This window comes from Miscanthus floridulus, chromosome 3 (genome assembly GCF_019320115.1).
Source record: "Miscanthus floridulus cultivar M001 chromosome 3, ASM1932011v1, whole genome shotgun sequence".
Classification (NCBI taxonomy): domain Eukaryota; kingdom Viridiplantae; phylum Streptophyta; class Magnoliopsida; order Poales; family Poaceae; genus Miscanthus; species Miscanthus floridulus.
In genome coordinates, this window is record NC_089582.1 from 2561648 (window position 1) to 2580906 (window position 19259).

The 19259-nt window shown below is 41.6% G+C and overlaps 1 protein-coding gene and 1 pseudogene across 1 annotated transcript; both read left to right on the forward strand.

The window, feature by feature from the left end:
* The first annotated feature begins 13 nt into the window (after positions 1-13).
* Positions 14-1103, forward strand: LOC136544774 (pentatricopeptide repeat-containing protein At5g08510-like; annotated as a pseudogene).
* Positions 1104-16717: 15614 nt separating this feature from the next.
* On the forward strand, positions 16718-18780 carry LOC136544775 (protein ANTAGONIST OF LIKE HETEROCHROMATIN PROTEIN 1-like). The gene is made up of 2 exons (XM_066536832.1): positions 16718-16991; positions 17437-18780. Exons 1-2 carry the CDS (start codon positions 16754-16756, stop codon positions 18492-18494), a joined length of 1296 nt encoding a protein of 431 aa, XP_066392929.1. The 5' UTR covers positions 16718-16753; the 3' UTR covers positions 18495-18780.
* Positions 18781-19259: the final 479 nt, after the last annotated feature.

Genomic DNA, 19259 nt, shown 5'->3' on the forward strand with positions numbered 1-19259 from the left:
CCGTCCGTGACGGGCCGGCCCAGTAGTGGCCATCGCCTCCCTAGGCCGAAGCACCAATCCCCAATCCGGGCGTCTCCTTCTCCACCTCCTTCGTTCGCAACACACCTCTGCGCTCCGATCGAACCTCCCGCATGCCGTGTCCGAGACCAGATGAGCGAGCAAGCAGCGGTCGTCGAAACGCCCTCGACGCTCTCATCCCGCACCGCGCTCGCCGGCGCACTCTCGGCACATGGCCGGTGTGCGGAGGCGCTGGCGGTGCTCGCCGTCCCGGAGGCGGCGGCGGACGGCAGGGCGGTGACGGTGCTCCTGGCGGCGTGCGCGCGCCGGGATGGTGACCGAGGGGAGGCGCGTGTTCGCGAGGGTACCTCGCCCCGCGCTGCAGCACTACACGTGCATGGTGGAGATACTCGGGCGCGCCGGGGAGGTGGACGAGGCGGAGGGCCGCCTAGTGGTCGGGATGGAGGCGCATCCGGACAGGGTCATCTTCGCGGCGCTCCTCGCCATGTGCATGGCCGCGTCGACGTCGCCGAGCGGGTGTCCGAGCTCATGCGCCGGTATGGTATTGAGTGAAAACGCACGGTCTGGCTAATGCATCAGCAGTTGAAATGCAGTTCAGACCCAAGATCTGATCATCTATCATCGTGCTTCTTTTGCGATGATTGCTTGGACATGAACCTGACTATGTGGTAGTGACCTAGTGTTTCCTGTTAGTACATTGGATTTTATTCAGTCGTTCATGCAGCAAGAGCCCTCCTAGCTTCTAAAATCAGAAATCTATTGACTGTCAGTCTGTCTGCTGTGGGTGAAGGTCTTCAGGTCCGTTCTGGCATCACATAAACATTGCGCCTGAATGCAACAAATGGCCATGAGATGTGTGTATATAGATTGTCATGCCAATTTTCTTGTCTCAGTCTGTAAATTGTCACATCAACTTTGTTGGAGCTAGCAGTACAGCCAGGACTTGTGAAACATGGATGCTTGATTACAAAATTTTAACTTTTAGTCAAGTTTTGTGCAACAAGGTTATGATTGAGACTTCCATGAAACTCACAAATTTGGCGTTGTTGTCATGTCTGGGAGCTTGTGGTGATGCACACTCATAATTAAGGTCTAGAAGCTGCCGAGTTTCCAACATGTTCCGTGGTATGGAATGTATCTGCTAATTAATATTGTTGAAATGGAATATTAATGGCCAATGTAAGAATCTTAACATCCAGCGGTACCATATTTCCTGAGTTAGCATGAAGATTTTTCTTTTTCATTGTGTCTACATTAGTTTTCAACTTCTATTTGTCAATTTCAGTCTGATTATCTTGTTGTCAATTTCAGTTTTAGTATTATGTTTCTTTCTTTATTTTTTCATTTTATCTACTTTAGTCCTCAGGAACTAAAATTGTCGATTTCAGTTCAATTTTCTGAATGTTATTTTCAGTTTCAGTTTTTTTACTGTTTTGTACTATTAGCCACTTGTGATGAGATCTATGAAACTATTTCAATGAAAAACAAGGCGCGATTCCGCGCTCGCCTAGGCGCGCTTCAGCGCTGGGCGGAGGGGTAACGCCTCGCCTAGGGGGATAAGCGGAGAATAGGCGCCGTGCCACCAGATCCAGAGCCGCGCCGCCCGAGGGAGGGAGCTGCGCCGCCGGATCCATTGCCGGGCCGCTTCCTCCGGGCCTCCCTCCTCCCAATCCCATCAGATGCGCATCCGTTTGAAGGAGAGGGGAAGGGAGTAGAAAGGAAAGGCAGGCCTTGGGTCATGATGGCGTGGGGGCGCGAGGCGAAGCTGCGGCAACGCACGATGGCTGAGCCTGCGGCCTGCCTGCCTGCAGCCGGCCTCCGCGAGAGAGAGAGAGAGAGAGAGGTCACAGGAAAGAAGGGAGAAGAAGGTCACGGGAAAGAAGAAGGACTGCTCGGGCTGCAGATGAGATGTGGATAAGACCGAGCGATTTTGCGACTTGCCCCTCCACTTTGTAAAAAATTTCAGCAATTTTTCTTGCTATGATTTCCTTTACTGATTTCTTACATTCTAGTCCCTAGAACTTCTATTTTTTCACAAGATACCACTTCTATTGCTGTAGGAACTTCTATTTATTCAGCATTTCAGCAACTACATTTATATATTTATTCAGCTATACATGCTGAATGCAAATTTATCAAAACGCCTAGAAAAACGCCTTGAAACGCCTAGGCTTGCCTAGGCGCGCCTAGGCGCTAGGCGATGAGTCACCGCCTAGAAACCGCCTAGCGCCTACAAAAACATTGAACTATTTAGCCACTTGTGATGAGATCTATGAAATAAAACCATGATGCATGTGTTTTCAAAATAGATGTATGTACTGGCAACTTATGTTATATATGTAATAGCTATTTATGTATTAAGCGTGTAGCAACCTATATATTAACCTTCCAACAAATTATATATACAAGCAAACGTGTAGCAACTTATGTATTAAGCGTGTAGCAACTTATTTGTCAATTTCAGTTTTCATTATTTGTTGTCATTTTCAATTCTAGTTTATTGTACTTTCAGTTTTAGTTTTTTTTATTGTGTCTTCTTTAGTTTTTATTTTCTATTTTCAATTTTAGTTCTATTTTTTGTTTGTCAATTTCACTTCTTCTTTTTTTGTTAATTTCAGTTTCATTTTGCAGCAAGTCATGTTTGCTGGATTTTGTAATAACCGCCTACTAGTTGGAAGCAAGTCTTTTTTTTTATGTTTTTCGTTGTGTCTACTTTAGTTTTTATTTCCTATTTGTCATTTTTAGTTTTATTTTCTGGTTGTCATTTTTAGTTTTAGTGTCTAGTAGCTATTTTCAGTGGTTCAATTTTTTGTTCAAGTTTGAATGCCAATTTAAATCCTGCATGTTAACTGTTCTTCAATATTTCCTTCTTTTAAATATTTCTTTTTTTAATGCTTATTTTAGTTTCAATTTAATGAGTTTTGAGGAATTTTATTTTTTTGTTTGTCAATTTCAATTTTTTCCTGGTAATTTTATTTTCAGTGCTATTTTGTAATTTTTTTTGTTTTTTTTGTCATGTTTTTTTTAGTTTCAGATTTCAATCACCCTTTTAGGTCTCTAGCATATTAGTTGTCTCACCTACAATGTATAAGTTATTACAAAAGGGTAGCTATTGAACACATAAGTTGCCACAAAAGAATTTGCCTCCCAATTTCATTTTTCAGTCAAGTTTTTTTTCCAGTTTTATAAGTTTCAGTTTTCAGTGTTGTCTTTTTAATATTTCTTAGTTTCAGTTCTCAGTCACCCTTTTAGGTTTTGAATGCATTCATAAATCATACATATTAGTTGTATAATAAATTATTTCATTTTTTTCTCAATTATTTGTTTTATTTTCTAGTTGTTAATTTCTTTTTTAGTCACTTGTAATTTCAGTTTTAGTTTTTTCACTGATTTGTACTATTTAGCCACTTGTGATGAGATCTATGAAATAAGACTATGATGTATGTGTTTCAAAATAGTTTGTATGTACTGGCAACTTATGTATTAAGCGTGTAGCAACTTATTTGTCAATTTCAGTTTTCATTATTTGTTGTCATTTTTAATTCTAGTTTATTGTACTTTCAGTTTTAGTTTTTTTATTGTGTCTTCTTTAGTTTTTATTTTCTATTTTCAATTTTAGTTCTATTTTTTGTTTGTCAATTTCACTTCTTCTTTTTTGTTAATTTCACTTTCATTTTGCAGCGAGTCATGTTTGCTGGATTTTGTAATAACCGCCTACTAGTTGGAAGCAAGTCTTTTTTTATGTTTTTCATTGTGTCTACTTTAGTTTTTATTTCCTATTTGTCATTTTCAGTTTTATTTTCTGGTTTAGTGTCTGGTAGCTATTTTCAGTGCTTCAATTTTTTTTGTTCAGGTTTGAATGCCAATTGAAATCCTACATGTTAACTATTCTTCAATATTTCCTTCTTTTAAATATTTGTTTTTTTCAATGTTTATTTTAGTTTCAGTTTAATAAGTTTTGAGTTTCATTATTTCATTTTTCATTCAAGGTTTGAATGCATTACTGAATCCAACATATTAGTTGTACAATAACTTACCCTCTAAGTTAACACCTTATGTAATGCTTTTTCTAATAATTTAGGCCACTACTCTTGTCTTTTAATAAATGTCCCTCCATTTGTCAGCTCGTCATGTTTCCTGGCTTATACAATAGGTTATATAATAACTTGCTCCTCTAGTTAGCAGCTTATGCAATGCTTGTTTTAGTAATGCGCCCCCAGGTTACAGCTTGTCTTGTTTTGTGCCGCTACCCTTATTTTTTAATAAATGCTCTTAGTGGCAGCAAGTCATGTTTCCTGGCTTTTTTAATGTGTTATATAATAACTTTCCCTTGTAATGTGTTGTATAATAACTTGCCCCCTAATTAGCAGGTTATGCAATGTTTATTTGAATAATTTGCCCCTCCAGGTTGCAGTTTGTCTTGTTTTGGTCCGCTACTCTCTTTAGGGGTGAAAGCACCTAGGTCCTAGTTGGGTTTCGGTGATTAATGATGACATAAGATTACTGTGACTAACATGTGTTTTGTAGAAGCAATTTGAGTTAGGTTATGGTAATGGTGATTAATTGGGCAATTATGGTTTTCATGCTCCTATCGATGGAAATCGTTTCGGTTTTCAAAGGATGGACGACAAGGTTGAGGACAACTAGTTCTAAATGTCATTTGATGTTGGAGAGACACTTAGAGTAGTTTAGAACTTTATTTTTCCTTTGGTCATACTATTAAGGGGGGTATGAACTAGTAGCTTGACCTAAGTGAGTCTAATGGTTTATGTGTGGTGCACACTTGTAAAACTTAGCACTAGGTAGCTCAGGGATAGCCTAAAAATCAGTTGGAGTCAACTTCATTCACAGAGTTTCTCGAATTGGAAGTGAATGGAATTAAGTCAAGGTGAACGAACGCTGGTCCTTGTGAGACCGGACACGTCAGGTCAGTTGCTTGACGCGCGCAGCAGGAACAGAGGAGCGACCAGACGCTGGCTACTAGCCAGAACCGGACGCACAGGTGTTGGCTACTATAGCACAGAGGGCGCAGCGCTCATGCAGGACCGAACGCTGAGGACATTGTGACCTAATGCACTGGAGGCCGCGTCCGATCGACAACAGAAAGCATCTAGAGAAGGTTTTTGGGGACCTAATGCGTCAGGTCAGGGTGGACCTGACTCCATAGTGAGTCCGGTCACTCTAACGATTGACTGTTTGAGCGGTCATCCCGAAATGTGCTGAGTTAGACCCCAACGGGTATGTTTTGAAGTGGGGAGTATAAATACTTCTACTCGTCCAACCTAGTTCTCTTGCCCATTTCTTCAGCTGAGAAACACCTCTGGAGTGCAAGGGAGAGCAAAAGCCTAGTGGGGTGATTGAGATTTGAGAATCCAAAATTAAGGACCTCATTAGTGCATAGGGAGTAGCAAGTGTGCATCCACCTTTCTCATTAGGCTTGTGTTGGTCAAGTGAGAGTTTGTGCTTGTTACTCTTGGTGATCACCATCACCTAGATGACTCGGTGGTGATTGGAAGCTTGGTGATCATCCGACGGAGCTTATGGATGACCCAAGTCATGGTATGAGCGGTTGTGGGTGATTCACCACGACGGAATGTTGAAGAATCAGCCCGTAGAGAGCACTTGATCCTTACGCGGATCAAGGGAGAGCTACACCCTTGCGTGGGTGCTCCAACGAGGACTAGTGGGGAGTGGCGACTCTCTGATACCACAGGAAAACATCGTCGTGTTTCTCTCCCTCTCTTTACTTTGAGCATTTACTTTTGATCAATTTAATTCATATCTTTATCTTCTTAGAATTGCCATATTAGAGTAGGATTGGAACCTAGGGTGCAAAACTTTTATGCGGTAGAACAATAGAAACACTTCTAGGCAAAAGAGGGTGAAATAGGCTAAGTGTACGACTTAATTATTGAAAGAAATTTAGAATTAGCCCAATTCACCCCCCTCTTGGGCATCTTAATCCTTCCAATTGGTATCGGAGCCTTGTGCTCCTTAAATTAAGCTTAATCGCCTAGAGCAAGATGTCCCACGGGGATGGACCCCCTCCCATCTTTGAGGGAGATTATTTGCCTTATTGGAAAATTTGCATGGAGGCGTACCTAGAGGCTTTAGATGTTGGAGTGCTTAGAGTCGCCTCACAAGGCTTCCCAAAACCTAAGGATCCCGCCAACCTTCAAGGTGATGAGGTTCACTACGAGAAGTGGAATGCAAAGGCTAGAAACACTCTTTTAGAGGCCTTTGCAATGATGTCTTTAACTATGTGTGGAACCACAAAGACGCTCATTCACTATGGTTGGATATTTTTGCGCTCCATAAGGGAACCAAGAGTGAGCGTGAGGAACGCTATCATCTTGTGATGAAGAAGCTTAATTCATTTGAAATGCTTCCTAGTGAAAGTGCTAATAAAATGTATTCACGCTTGAATGTTCTTGTAGAGGAGGTCAATGGGCTTGGACTCACTCAAATGCAACCATCCGATGTTGTGAGAAAGATCTTGAGTGTCCTTCTCATTGACAAGTATGGGTATATTGTAACAGTGCTTCATCAAGGTGATCTTTCCATCGCTACGCCAACTCAAATATTGGGGAAGATCAATGCAAATGAGATGTATATGCACATCACTCCACAAGATGGCTCTTCTTCCACCAAGAAGAAAGATTTGGCATTCAAGGCTAGCCAAGAGAAGAGGGGCAAAACAAAAGTTAATCATGATAGCTCAAGTGATGATGAGATTGATGATACAAGCCTTGCTCTCATGGTGAAAAGAACCGCCAAGATGCTCAAGAAGCTAAACAAAAATGGTGTCAAGTTTGATGGCAAGAAGAAAAAATTCTTCACTGGTAGTATAAGGAAGCCTATCTCCGAAATGGATTGCTATAATTGTGGAGATCTGGGTCATCTAGCTCATCAATGCCCCAAACCCAAGAAAGACAAGTACAAAAAGAAGTATAAGGGCAAGAAAGATGACTCAAGTGTTGATGATAATGAGAAGAAGAAGAACAAACCATACAAGAAGAAGGATGGCAAGAAGAAGGAATTTCACAAGAAGAAGAAGAATGGCAAGGCCTATATTGTTGGTGATTGGCTCACGGACATTGAATCATCAAGTGGCTCATCCAATGATGAAAGTGAAAATGAGAAGGAGAAGGTGGCCACTCTTGTGATTGGCTCTTCACTATCTCCACCGACACCGTCGCCGTCATCCTCTACACACCTATGCCTCATGGCCAAGGGTGAACGAAAGGTATAAAATGATGATGATAGTAGTGGTGATGACAATGCTAGTGATAGTGATGAAGAATTTGAATCAACTTCTTATGATAATCTTGTCAAATTGCTAAACCAATACACTAAAATAATTAGAAAGACAAGAGCTAAATATGAGAAGCTAGAACTTGAGAATGACTCACTCTTAGCAAAGTATGACATAGCCAAAAAAGCTAGTGATGAGCTTAGAGAAGAAAATAAAATTATGTCATCCAAACTCAAGGAGCTCAAAACCTCTAAAAGGGAGCTTAGAGAAAAACATGATAAACTTGAGGAGATACACAATGAGCTCACCACTAGTTACAACTTGCTAAAAGAAGAGTACACCAATCTCAAGATTAATCATGACAATCTTGTTCTTTCTCATGAGTTATTGTCCAATGAGCTGCATGATGCTACTAATAATGTTGTTAAGATTGATATAGCCACATCATGTGATGACTTGATTATTGAGAGCGTTGAGCAAGGTTCTAGTAGCAAAGGCAAGAAAGTGGTTGAGTCCAACAACTATAATGATTATGTAAAGCTCAAGAATGAGAATGAAAAGCTTAAGAAAGATCTTGAAAAGCTATCAACCACCAACACAATTGTGATAGAGAATCTTGACAATGATCATGATATGGCTCTTGAGAATGAGATGCTTAGAGAAGAGAACAAGAGACTCAAGATGGAGAAGAATCATGATAAACTTAAAGAAAATAAGAAACTCAAGTTAAAGAAAGAACATCTTAAGATCGGTTTGAGCAAGTTCACAAAAGGCCAATATCTTTAAAGTGAGCTACTTATGAACACTGTGATGAAGATGTATAGAAGTGGTATTGGGTTCTTAGCAAATCAAGAGAAGAAAGCTCAAGCTCAACATCAACAACAATACAAGTCAAAGCCTAAGCCAATGAAATGCTTTGAGTATGGACAAGAATGTCACTTTGCTCATAAGTGTGAAACTCCACCACCACAACCCTAGCCTAAGCAAGCTAGACCCTTTGCTTTCAATGCTCACTACATGCTTAGAAAGGATTCTAGTGGAAAGATGAAAGTCATGTTCTTAGGTCCACCCAACAAGAATAGGCCTAAGCAAATTTGGGTTGCTAAGTCACTTGTTGAGAAAGTCAAGGGCCCTCATCAAGTTTGGGTCCCTAAATAATAAGCTTGATCTCTTGTGTGTGTAGGTGAACTACAAGATCGGTGAAAGTCATTAGTTTATTGATAGTGGTTGCACTCAATATATGACCGGTGATCCTCGTATATTTACCTCACTAGATGAAGAAATAGATGGCCAAGAAAGGATTACATTCGGCGATAATTCAAAGGGCAAAGTACAAGGATTGGGCAAAGTTGCAATATCAAATGATCACTCAACATCAAATGTGCTATATGTTGCTTCATTGAGCTTCAACTTGCTATCCGTTGATTAATTGTGTGATCTTGGCTTGCAATGTTTGTTCATCGAGAAGGAAGTGGTTGTGTCAAAGAAAGATAATGATCAAGTTATATTCAAGGGCTTTAGATACAACAACCTATATCTAGTGGATTTCACTTCCAAAGATGCAAACTTGAAGACATGCTTATTCACCAAAACATCACTTGGGTGGCTTTGGCATAGAAGACTTACACATGTTGGGATGAGCTTATTCAAGAAGTTAATGAAGAATGAGTTGGTGCGAGGTTTGAAGGATGTGAAATTTGAGAAGAACAGGCTCTGTAGTGCATGCCAAGCCAGCAAACATGTTGCAAACACTCATCCAACCAAAGCTTACATGTCAACAACAAGAGTGCTAGAGTTTCTCCACGTGGATCTATTTGGACCAACAACTTATAAGAGTTTGGGAGGCAACCTCTATTGTCTTGTGATAGTTGATGACTACTCTAGATACACTTGGGTGTTTTTCCTTCATGATAAGACCGAAGTGGCCGCATGTTTCAAGAAATTTGCTAAGAGAGGACAAAATGAATTTGAAGTGAAGCTCAAGAAGATAAGAAGTGACAATGGGAAAGAGTTTGACAACACAAACATTGAAGCATATTGTGATGAAGTTGGGATCAAGCATGAGGTCTCTACAACCTACACTCCTCAACAAAATAGTGTAGTAGAGAGAAAGAACATGACACTAATCACCCTTGCAAGAACAATGCTTGATGAATATAATACACCTCAAGATCTATGGGCGAAAGCCATCAATACCGCATGCTATGCATCCAACCGTCTATTTCTTTAAAAGTTTCTTGGCAAGACCCTTTATGAGTTGCTCAATAGGAAGAAGCCAGACGTCTTATTCTTTCGGGTGTTTGGTTGCAAATGCTACATCTACAAGAAGTGGCAACACCTAAGAAAGTTTCAAAGATGTTGTGATGTTGGTTTTCTTATTAGTTACTCATCAAAGTCCAAAGCATATCGAGTATTTAATTATGCTATCGGCTTGGTTGAAGAAACATATGATGTGGAATTTGATGAATCTAACAGCTTCCAAGGAGCACATGAAAATCTTGATGATGTAGGTGATGAACTATTGAGGGAGGCCATGAAGAACATTCCGGTTAGAGACATCAAGCCCAAAGATGATGAAGATAATGTACAAGTGATTGATCCACCCTCTTCGTCAAATGTGCCACAAGATAATGATAAAGATGAGAGTAGAAAATGAAGATACTCATGTATCCCATGACCAAATGGTGGCACAAGTTAAGATGTTGATGCTCCACAACCTCCTCCTCAAGTGGTTGATAGAAGAAATTCATCTCTACTCCAAGCATATCCATAAGATCTCATCATAGGGAGTCCTTCAAAGGGTGTAATGACTCACTCTCAAAAACTTACTTCATTTATTGAACATCACTCATTTGTTTCTTGCATTGAGCCTAAGAATGTAGAAGAAGCTCTTAAAGATCTAGATAGAATAAATGCCATGCATGAAGAATTGAACAACTTCACCCGCAATGAAGTTTGAACACTTGAAGAGCGACCACAAGATGCAAGAGTCATTGGAACAAAGTGTGTATTCTGCAACAATCAAGATGATCAAGGCATCATTGTGAGGAAGAAGGCAAGGCTAGTTGCAAAGGGGTTCTCTTAAGTTGAAGGGTTGGATTTTGGGGAGACCTTTGCACCGGTTGCAAGACTTGAAGCCATTCGTATCCTTCTTGCATATGCATCTCATCATGAAATGAAATTATATCAAATGGATGTTAAAAGTGTATTTTTAAATGGCTTCATAAATGAACTAGTCTATGTTGATCAACCTCTCAGGTTTGAAGACCATTTATATTGTAATTATGTTTATAGGTTGTCCAAGGCGCTATATGGGCTAAAGCAAAGCCTCAAGAGCTTGGTATGAGCGTCTTCGGGATTTTCTCATTGAGAAGGTCGACACCACACTATTCACCAAGAAGCTTGATGGAGAGATCTTCATTTGTCAAGTATATGTTGATGATATCATATTTGGCTCAACAAATAAAGACTATTGTAAAGAGTTTAGTGAATTGATGTCGAAGGAGTTCGAGATGTCTATGATTAGAGAGCTTACATTCTTTCTTGGTTTTCAAGTCAAGCAAATGAGAGAATGGATTTTTATCTCTCAAGAAAAGTATACCAATGATCTTCTCAAGAGATTCAAAATGGATGAATGTAAGCCAATCAAGACACCAATGTCATCTAATGGACATCTCGATCTAGATGAGGGAGGTAAATCGGTTGATCAAACTCTCTACCGTTCTATAATTGGTAGCTTATTATATTTGACCGCATCTAGGCCCGACATCATATTTAGTGTGTGTCTGTGTGTTAGATTTCAAGCTAGTTCTAAGGATGCTCACTTAGTTGCCATTAAGAGAATCCTTAGGTATCTTAAGTACACACCAAGCATTAGTCTTTGGTATCCTAAAGGAGCTAGATTCCAACTAGTTAGCTATTTCAATTCGGATTATGTTGGTTGCAAAATTGATAGAAAAAGCACATTCAGATGGTGCCATTTGCTTGATAGATCACTAGTGTCTTGGACCTCTAAGAAGCAAAATAGTGTTGCCTTGTCCACCGTCGAGATGAAGTACATTGCCACAGGTGCTTGTTGTGTACAAATCATTTACACAAAGCAAACTCTTCTAGAATATGGTGTAGTTCTAGAAAAAGGTACCTCTTTTGTGTGACAATGAGAGCACGGTAAAACTTGCTAATAACCCGGTTCAACACTCTCGCACCAAACACATAGATATCCGTTATCACTTTCTTAGAGATCATGTTGCTAAAAATAATATATCACTAGAAGGTGTAAGGACCGAGGATCAATTGGCGGATATCTTCACAAGATCGCTAGATGAGGCTACCTTTTGTCGGTTGAGGAGTGAGCTCAATGTGCTTGACCTAAGTAACTTCACTAAAAAATGAGCTTGTGTTGTCCCTTGCATAGCATTGTAATATAAAACATGTTTAATTTTTAGTAATGCACTTAGGGCTTGTCTAACATGGTTAAGATAACCACCGAAAAGCATGTGAAAAAGCTTAACCTTGGATCAAACTTAACAAGCAACTAGATTTACTTTCTTGTATTGCACTGCATATGCATGTGTGTTGATTTGTTGTTTCTTTTCGGTTATCTTTTGAGCATCCGTTGTGTTCGTCCACAAATAGGGAGAGCATTTGAAGCTCCTAATGGTTGAAATTCCTATTGTGTGGCCACATGGTGCTCCTCGCCCCGTTTTGTCGTTTATTTTCTTAAAATGATTATAGCCGAAGGCAAAATATTTTGAAAATCTTGAGGGTTTGAGCGAGGTCTCTCATATCAGTTCTAATTGGTGGTCATTTGGATTGGAACTCGATTGGGAGAAAGTGTCACGAAGGAGGAAGAAGAAATAGCTGCAGAACAGGGACCAAACGTAGGACCGGACTCACTGCTTCATGCGTCTGGTCGTTTAGTGCTCAAATGAACTGATGCGTGAACAGTATTCAGACGGCGTCTGGTGCGAAGATGAACCTACGTCCGATCGTCTCAGGGAGATTCATAGGAATGGACCGGACTCCACACCGCGTCTGGTCTGGCAACATCGGATGTGTCAGGTCACACCGAGAGGCATTCTGGTGCTCTCTGTACCGCACCTAACGCTGTAGGCCTAGAGTCCGTTCATCTCAACTACGCGTCCGGTTTTGGTATTTATTAACGCAAAAAGAATATGAAGGATTCCGCAAGCGCACAGAATACTATTATAGCATTTTATCGAGAGTATTCTAGGTATCATTATTTATATTTTATTACAGGGAAACAATGAAGTAAGACTTATTGAGTAATAGAGGAATATCTATTAATATACCAACATAGCTTAAGTAGATGGTAAATATATAGATAGGAATTAAGCATAATGTCACTCAGGGGATAGATCTATAAAGATAATGTAACCTAGTCAACTTGGGAGAACAACAGGTGAGGTAGATTCCTATGATATTCTTATTACAGGATCAAAGTATATATATATATACCTGACTATAGCTAAGACTAACTCTACTCTTGTGTACTTCGGGACGTCGCTTAGACGGTAGAGCACCCACAATAGATAACTCTACTGATGCGACTATAGTCCTACAATTTAAGAACCTGCTGAATTCGGAGTGGACTACAAAGGATAGACGGGGTTGTCACCTCCCACTGCTACCACCCAACCAGAGAACAGGGTGCACTCACAGGCAGAGCATCGTATAAGCACCATGCTTACACAAGACTCGGCTACTTAGCCTAACCGGTAAACTAGCAAGCTAAGCGCTCTATGAACCTGCACACAAAAGTATTGATAACCTTTAACTAAGCAAGATATATATTCAAAGTAAATATAGCCATATAGATAAGAATATGATAAATTGATAATAAGTCTTACAAGATGTAGAAGTGAAGATACAAGGCTTTGCCAAGCCTATAAGACTAGATCCGAAACTTGAGTATGAGCCCAACTTGACCCTTACTCCTGAGCTACTAATCTACTACATTGGAGAGCTCTAGATCTAATCCTCCTGATGTGTCTTGATTTGAATGAGAGATATGAATTAGGGTTTTCAAGATGGCTCTAGGGAGAGGGGTAGGGGCTGCTATATATAGGTCGAGGTAGAGTAGGGGGCAAGGAATCGCCACATCATCAATCTGCGTCAACTCCCTTGACTATCGTTGGATAAACCAACCTAAAACCACCTTAAAATCAATGGTGTAGATCGTAGGAAGGAGTACGAAGCGGCGAAGGGCGAGTGGGATCATGACATGATGATGGTGTTTCCATGGTGATGATCAAGTGCTTGGACTTGAAAAAGAAGAAAGAGAAACAAAAGGCTCAAGGCAAAGGTATAAATGGTAGGAGCCATTTTTGTTTCGGTGATCAAGACACTTATCGAGTGTGATCACATTTAGGATTGATAGCTGTACTATTAAGAGGGGTGAAACTCGTATTAAAATGCAGTTATCAAAGTACCACTAGATGCTCTAACTCATTGCATATGCATTTAGGATCTAGTGGAGTGCTAACACCCTTGAAAATGTTTGTGAAAATATGCTAACATAAGTGCACAAGGTGATACACTTGGTGGTTGGCACATTTGAGCAAGGGTTCAAAACTTCACCAGCGGAGTGTCCGCCCGTAGAGTGCAGATAGTTCGACGGTGCCACCGGCGCCCTATACAGAAAAGACAGGGTTTCACAGAGTGCACTGGATGCTGGCCTCAATTGAACTGGTGCATCCGGTCAGTGGAAGCAGTGAAGATGCTGGCGTCAGTCTTCGACCGAACGCTGGGTCACTTCATGACCGGACGCTAGCGGGGTGCATCCGGTCCTGCTGACGTGGCAACGCATAGAGGTGACAGTGAGTGACCGGACGCTGGGTGAGTCCAGTCGGGCATGACCGGACGCGTCCGGTCGTGAGTGGAGGCTTACTGAAAATGATCGAACGCTGGGGTCCTACGTCTAGTCATGATCAAACTAACACGTCCGGTCATAGCTGGAACCTTACTGGAAGTGACCGGACGCTGGGCACTGTGCTGCATCCGGTCATCACTTGACCATAGGGATCGGGCGCTCAGTATTTGAAGAGAGGGATGACGTGGTAGCCATCCGTTGACCGGACGCTTGCTGGTCGATCTGACCAGAGCGTTCGGTCACCCCGAGTTGTGCCCAGTGAAGAGGTACAACGGCTCTATTTCGTGGGGGCTTCTATTTAAGCCCCATGACCGGCTCTAGCTCACTCTCTTGGCTATTTACATTGACATAGCAACCTTGTGAGCTTAGCCAAAGCTCTTCCACTCATCTCCATCATTGATTCATTATCTTTGTGAGATTGGGAGAGAATCCAAGTGCATTGCTTGAGTGTTTGCATCTAGAGGCACTTGGTGTTCATGTTTCGCTGTAGGATTTGCTTGTTACTCTTGGTGGTTGCTGCCACCTAGATGGCTTAGAGCAGCGAGGATCGTCGAGCAGAGGTTGGTGATTGTCTTCGGCTCTGATCGTGGTGATTGTGAGGGGTTCTTGACCTTTCTCCGGCGGAGAGCCAAAAGGTACTATAGTGGATTGCTCGTGGCTTGTGTGATCCTCATCTTGTGTTGGTTGTGTGGCACCCTATTGAGGGTTTGGCGTGTGATGCCAATTAGTGCGTGAACCTCCAAGTGAGTGAATCACCACAACGAGGACTAGCTTGCCAGCAAGCAAGTGAACCTCGGTAAAAAATCATTGTGTCATCATTTGATTCCGAGGTGATTGGTCTTCATTGGTATCCATTCTTGTGATTGATTGGCTCATTCCTCGACACAGCGATATAACCATCTTATTCACTCTCTCTACATTACCGTAAACTAGTTGTCAAGCTCTTTAGTGTAGCTAGTTGTGAGAGCTTGTTAGTTTGGTTAGTGTGGCTCTTTAGTTAGCCTTTGAGAGCACACTAACTTAGTGTAGTGACATAGTTATTGTGTGGATAGAAACTACATAAACTAGAATTATGGTAGGTGGCTTGTATTTTTAGTAGGCTAGCGCAACACTCGCTTCGCCTTATAATTGTCTAACCGGTTTGTTAAGTGTTGTTGTAGAAAATTTTAATAGGCTATTCACCCCCCTCTAGCCATTAGGACATTTCTTCTAGTGACTACATTATTGAGATAATGTAATTTCACCTCTGGCATACCATAAATCAATTTTGAATCGTATGCATACCCAGATGTCACTATGGCTATGATACCATGAGAACTGGATCATGGACTCATGGTCATCATGTATCAATAGATTAGTAGTATCATAGCTGGTACTATGGCGATAGAATCATGACCATCCATTCATCCCATAAACCATTAGTATTACAATCGTTGGTGGCGCCATGATAGTTGGATCACGCTCATAGAAGCACCCCATAAACTAGTAGTGTTACTGCCATCAACGATGCTATGACAGTTGGATTATGGTCATCGATGTATCATATAGACTAGGAACCATGTTCATGTTACAACTGGACTATGGTTATCTATGGATCCATATACTAGTGGCTTTACTTCATCAGTGATGCCATGACACTTAGATTGCGGTCATCATGTATTCCATAGATTATTGACGCCATGACATCTAAATCACAATCGTTGATGCACCCCTATGTACTAGTAGCATCATGGTCATCGGTGACGCCATGACAGTTGGATCACAGTCATCGATACATCCCATAGACTACTAACGTTATAGTCATCGATGACGGCATGAAAGCTGGACCACGGTCATCGATGAATCCTACTACTAGTGGCAATATGGATGTTTGTGGCACCATGACAGCCGGATCATGATCGTCGATGTTTACAGTCCTCATTGACACCATGACAGCTGAATCATGGTCATCGATATTTACGGTCCTCATTAATGCCATGACAACTAGATCACGTTCATTGATTCATCCCGCTATAATTGTGATGATGCCATAGCAGCTGGATTTTTGTCGGACATAAACCATTTTCCATTACAGCTGTATCATGGTCAAAGGCATGCCCCATATACCCAGTGACAGCTATATCACGATCAAAGGCGTGTCCCATGACCAAAGTTGGTGCGACGAATATAAAATAGTATTACTGCAATAATTATTACATACTAATAATAATAATATTCTCTATGTTCTAAATTAGAAGACGATTTCGTTTTTCTAGATACATTTCGTTTGCTATGTATGTACACATAGTCTATATCTAAACACATAGAAAAAATAATATATCTAAAAAATCAAAATGTTTTATAATTTAGAATGGTGGAAGTAATAATAAACTAAACGGGAAAATAAGGGCTGCACGAGCACGACTACTCATTTGTCTACAAGGTCAATGACAAGTGGACCTACGTAATTCATGGTCCCACTTGCATTCCGCCGTGGACTCATGGTGGTAAGATGTCGTTAGAAAAAAAAAGTCCTTATTCACCATGCCAGGTAATCTGGAGCCTGGAGCCTGGAGCCTGGAGGGGAGAGGCGTGATAAAAGGAGGCGGATGGGGGAGACAAACGCAGACTGCAGCAGGAGAGGAGCGGGAGGAGAAAGGAGAGGAGAGGTTCAGGGGGTCGGGGAGATGCCGCCCACGAAGAAGGCCAAGAAGGGGAAGAAGAAATCCAAGGATGGCAAGCTCAAGATCGCCAGGGCGCGGGGCGCGCCGCCGCCGCTGCCGCCGGTGCTCCGCGCTCTCGACACCGAGTGGTGGTACACCTTCCTCAACAAGCAAACCGAGCTAAGTATGTATACACCTCCCCAATCTGTTCTGATTCTTCTTTTCCTCTGCCCCGCAGCAGAGGCGTTTTCTTGAATTTTCGTCCCGGGTTGCTGCATTCGACCAAATCTGCACAGGCGGCCGCTCCAGCCGGGCATTACGGCGGCCGCCGCGCCTCTTGCTGATTCGGGGGCACGCCGCTTGCCCAGATGGGTGTGGGTTCGCGCTTTAGCGTTGTTAATTTTCGGGGGACTAGAGGGTAGAGGCCCGTATGTGAATGTGCCAAGATTTGGGTGGTAGGCAGCCTTGGTCTTTAGTCTTGACGAAAGGCCGGATCTTTTAGGCTGATTTTGTGCGGAATTGTGAGTTTGCATATTGCAATCACGCAATGTACTAATGATTCTGTTATGATGTGAAATGATCTTGGTCTAGCTGTGTGTGGTTAAATTTCGATTTTCTCTTTTGGGCAGAACATGTTGTGCCTTCAGATGAGGGGGAAGCATTCAGGCATTTCTTCAGAACTTCAAGGAAGACTTTTGACTACATCTGCTCCATTGTTAGGGAAGATTTGATCTCAAGGCCACCATCTGGGCTGATCAACATCGAGGGGAGGCTGCTCAGTGTGGAGAAGCAAGTGGCAATTGCCATGAGGAGGCTTGCATCCGGTGATTCCCAGGTGTCAGTAGGGATTGCTTTTGGTGTGGGTCAGTCTACTGTTTCGCAAGTGACATGGAGGTTTATCGAGTCGATGGAAGATAGGGCTAGGCATCATCTGGCATGGCCAAACCAAGAGAGACTGGAGCAGATCAAAGCTGCTCTGGAGGATGCTTATGGCCTACCGAATTGTTGTGGTGGTGTTGATGCCACCCACGTAACCATGACGCTTCCTGCTGTTGAGTCATCTGAAGATTGGTGTGATCATGCAAAGAACTACAGTATGTTCCTGCAAGGGGTTGTTGATGATCAGATGAGGTTTATTGATATTGTTACTGGTTGGCCTGGCAGCATGACATTCTCACGCCTGATGAATTACTCTGGGTTTTTCAAGCTCTGTGAATCTGGGGAACGTTTGAATGGCTCTGTGAAAGTTTCAGCAGAGGGTGCAGAGATCAGGGAATACATTGCTGGTGACTCATGTTATCCTCTACTCTCATGGCTTATGACTCCATATGAAGGAAAAAATCTGTCTGCCCCATTGCAAAACTTTAATGCCCGCCAAAAAGCTGCAAGGCTGCTTGGAACAAATGCATTGGCACGGCTGAAGGGATCCTGGAGGATCCTACACAAAGTCATGTGGAGGCCTGACAAGAACAAGCTGCCAAGTATAATTCTTGTTTGCTGTCTGCTTCACAATATACTCATAGACTGCCATGATGAATTGCTTCCGAGCGTTCAACTTCCGGAACATCATGATACTGGCTATACTCGAGAAAACTGCGGGCAGGTGGATCCTAATGGCAAAGTAATGAGAGAAAACATTACAGCACATCTCCAACACCGTGAAGCTTCCAAGTTTCTCAGCAACTGAGCTAAGTTAGCTTGCTGTATTGCTGGGATTGTGATGATGCATCATCAATCCTTTTTCCCTATGCAATTTCCCTTAGTTTCTGTTATTGTAGTGAGACTTTCTGATTGCAATTCAGTAAAGATTCTCTAGAAATGGCATGGTTCATTACTATAGAATATATAGCTAGTTGGAAAAGCACAAGGACTAAGCCTCATGCTTGGGTTTATGTTCTTCAGGATAATGCCAGTCCTCATCATGTTGAGCGCCATGATGTTGACAAAATTCATGAATGATCTGGTAACTAGTATCTTTTTTTCGAATGATTTGATATCTTAACTTAGGTTGGTTTATAAGGTCCCCATTTATATGATGAGACCTTTTGTTGTTGGAGAGGGCCTGAACTTGATGGCATGAATTCAATACCCTGATAAGTGTGCAACAGGCAGGTCTAGAATTTTGTGGTGTTATCAGATATAGAGTGAATTATGTAGCCTGACAAAAATATATTAAGTTGGTCTAGTAAAGATTGGATGATCTTGATTTATTTATAAGAGATTTGGATGAGATAAATTGAACTTTTGTTTAGTTTCATGATTAGCCTGATAAGCAAGTAGATAATAGAATTAACTGGATTGCGATGATGGAATCTGTTACAGGTACAATAATGATAGTTCTCTTATCTTATACTGTCCTCAATCGTGATCTGTAATTTCTATCAATAACTAAGATTGAATATTCTTTAATGCAGCAGTGTAAATGCTTCAAGCGATATTTCAGAGTTTTTTT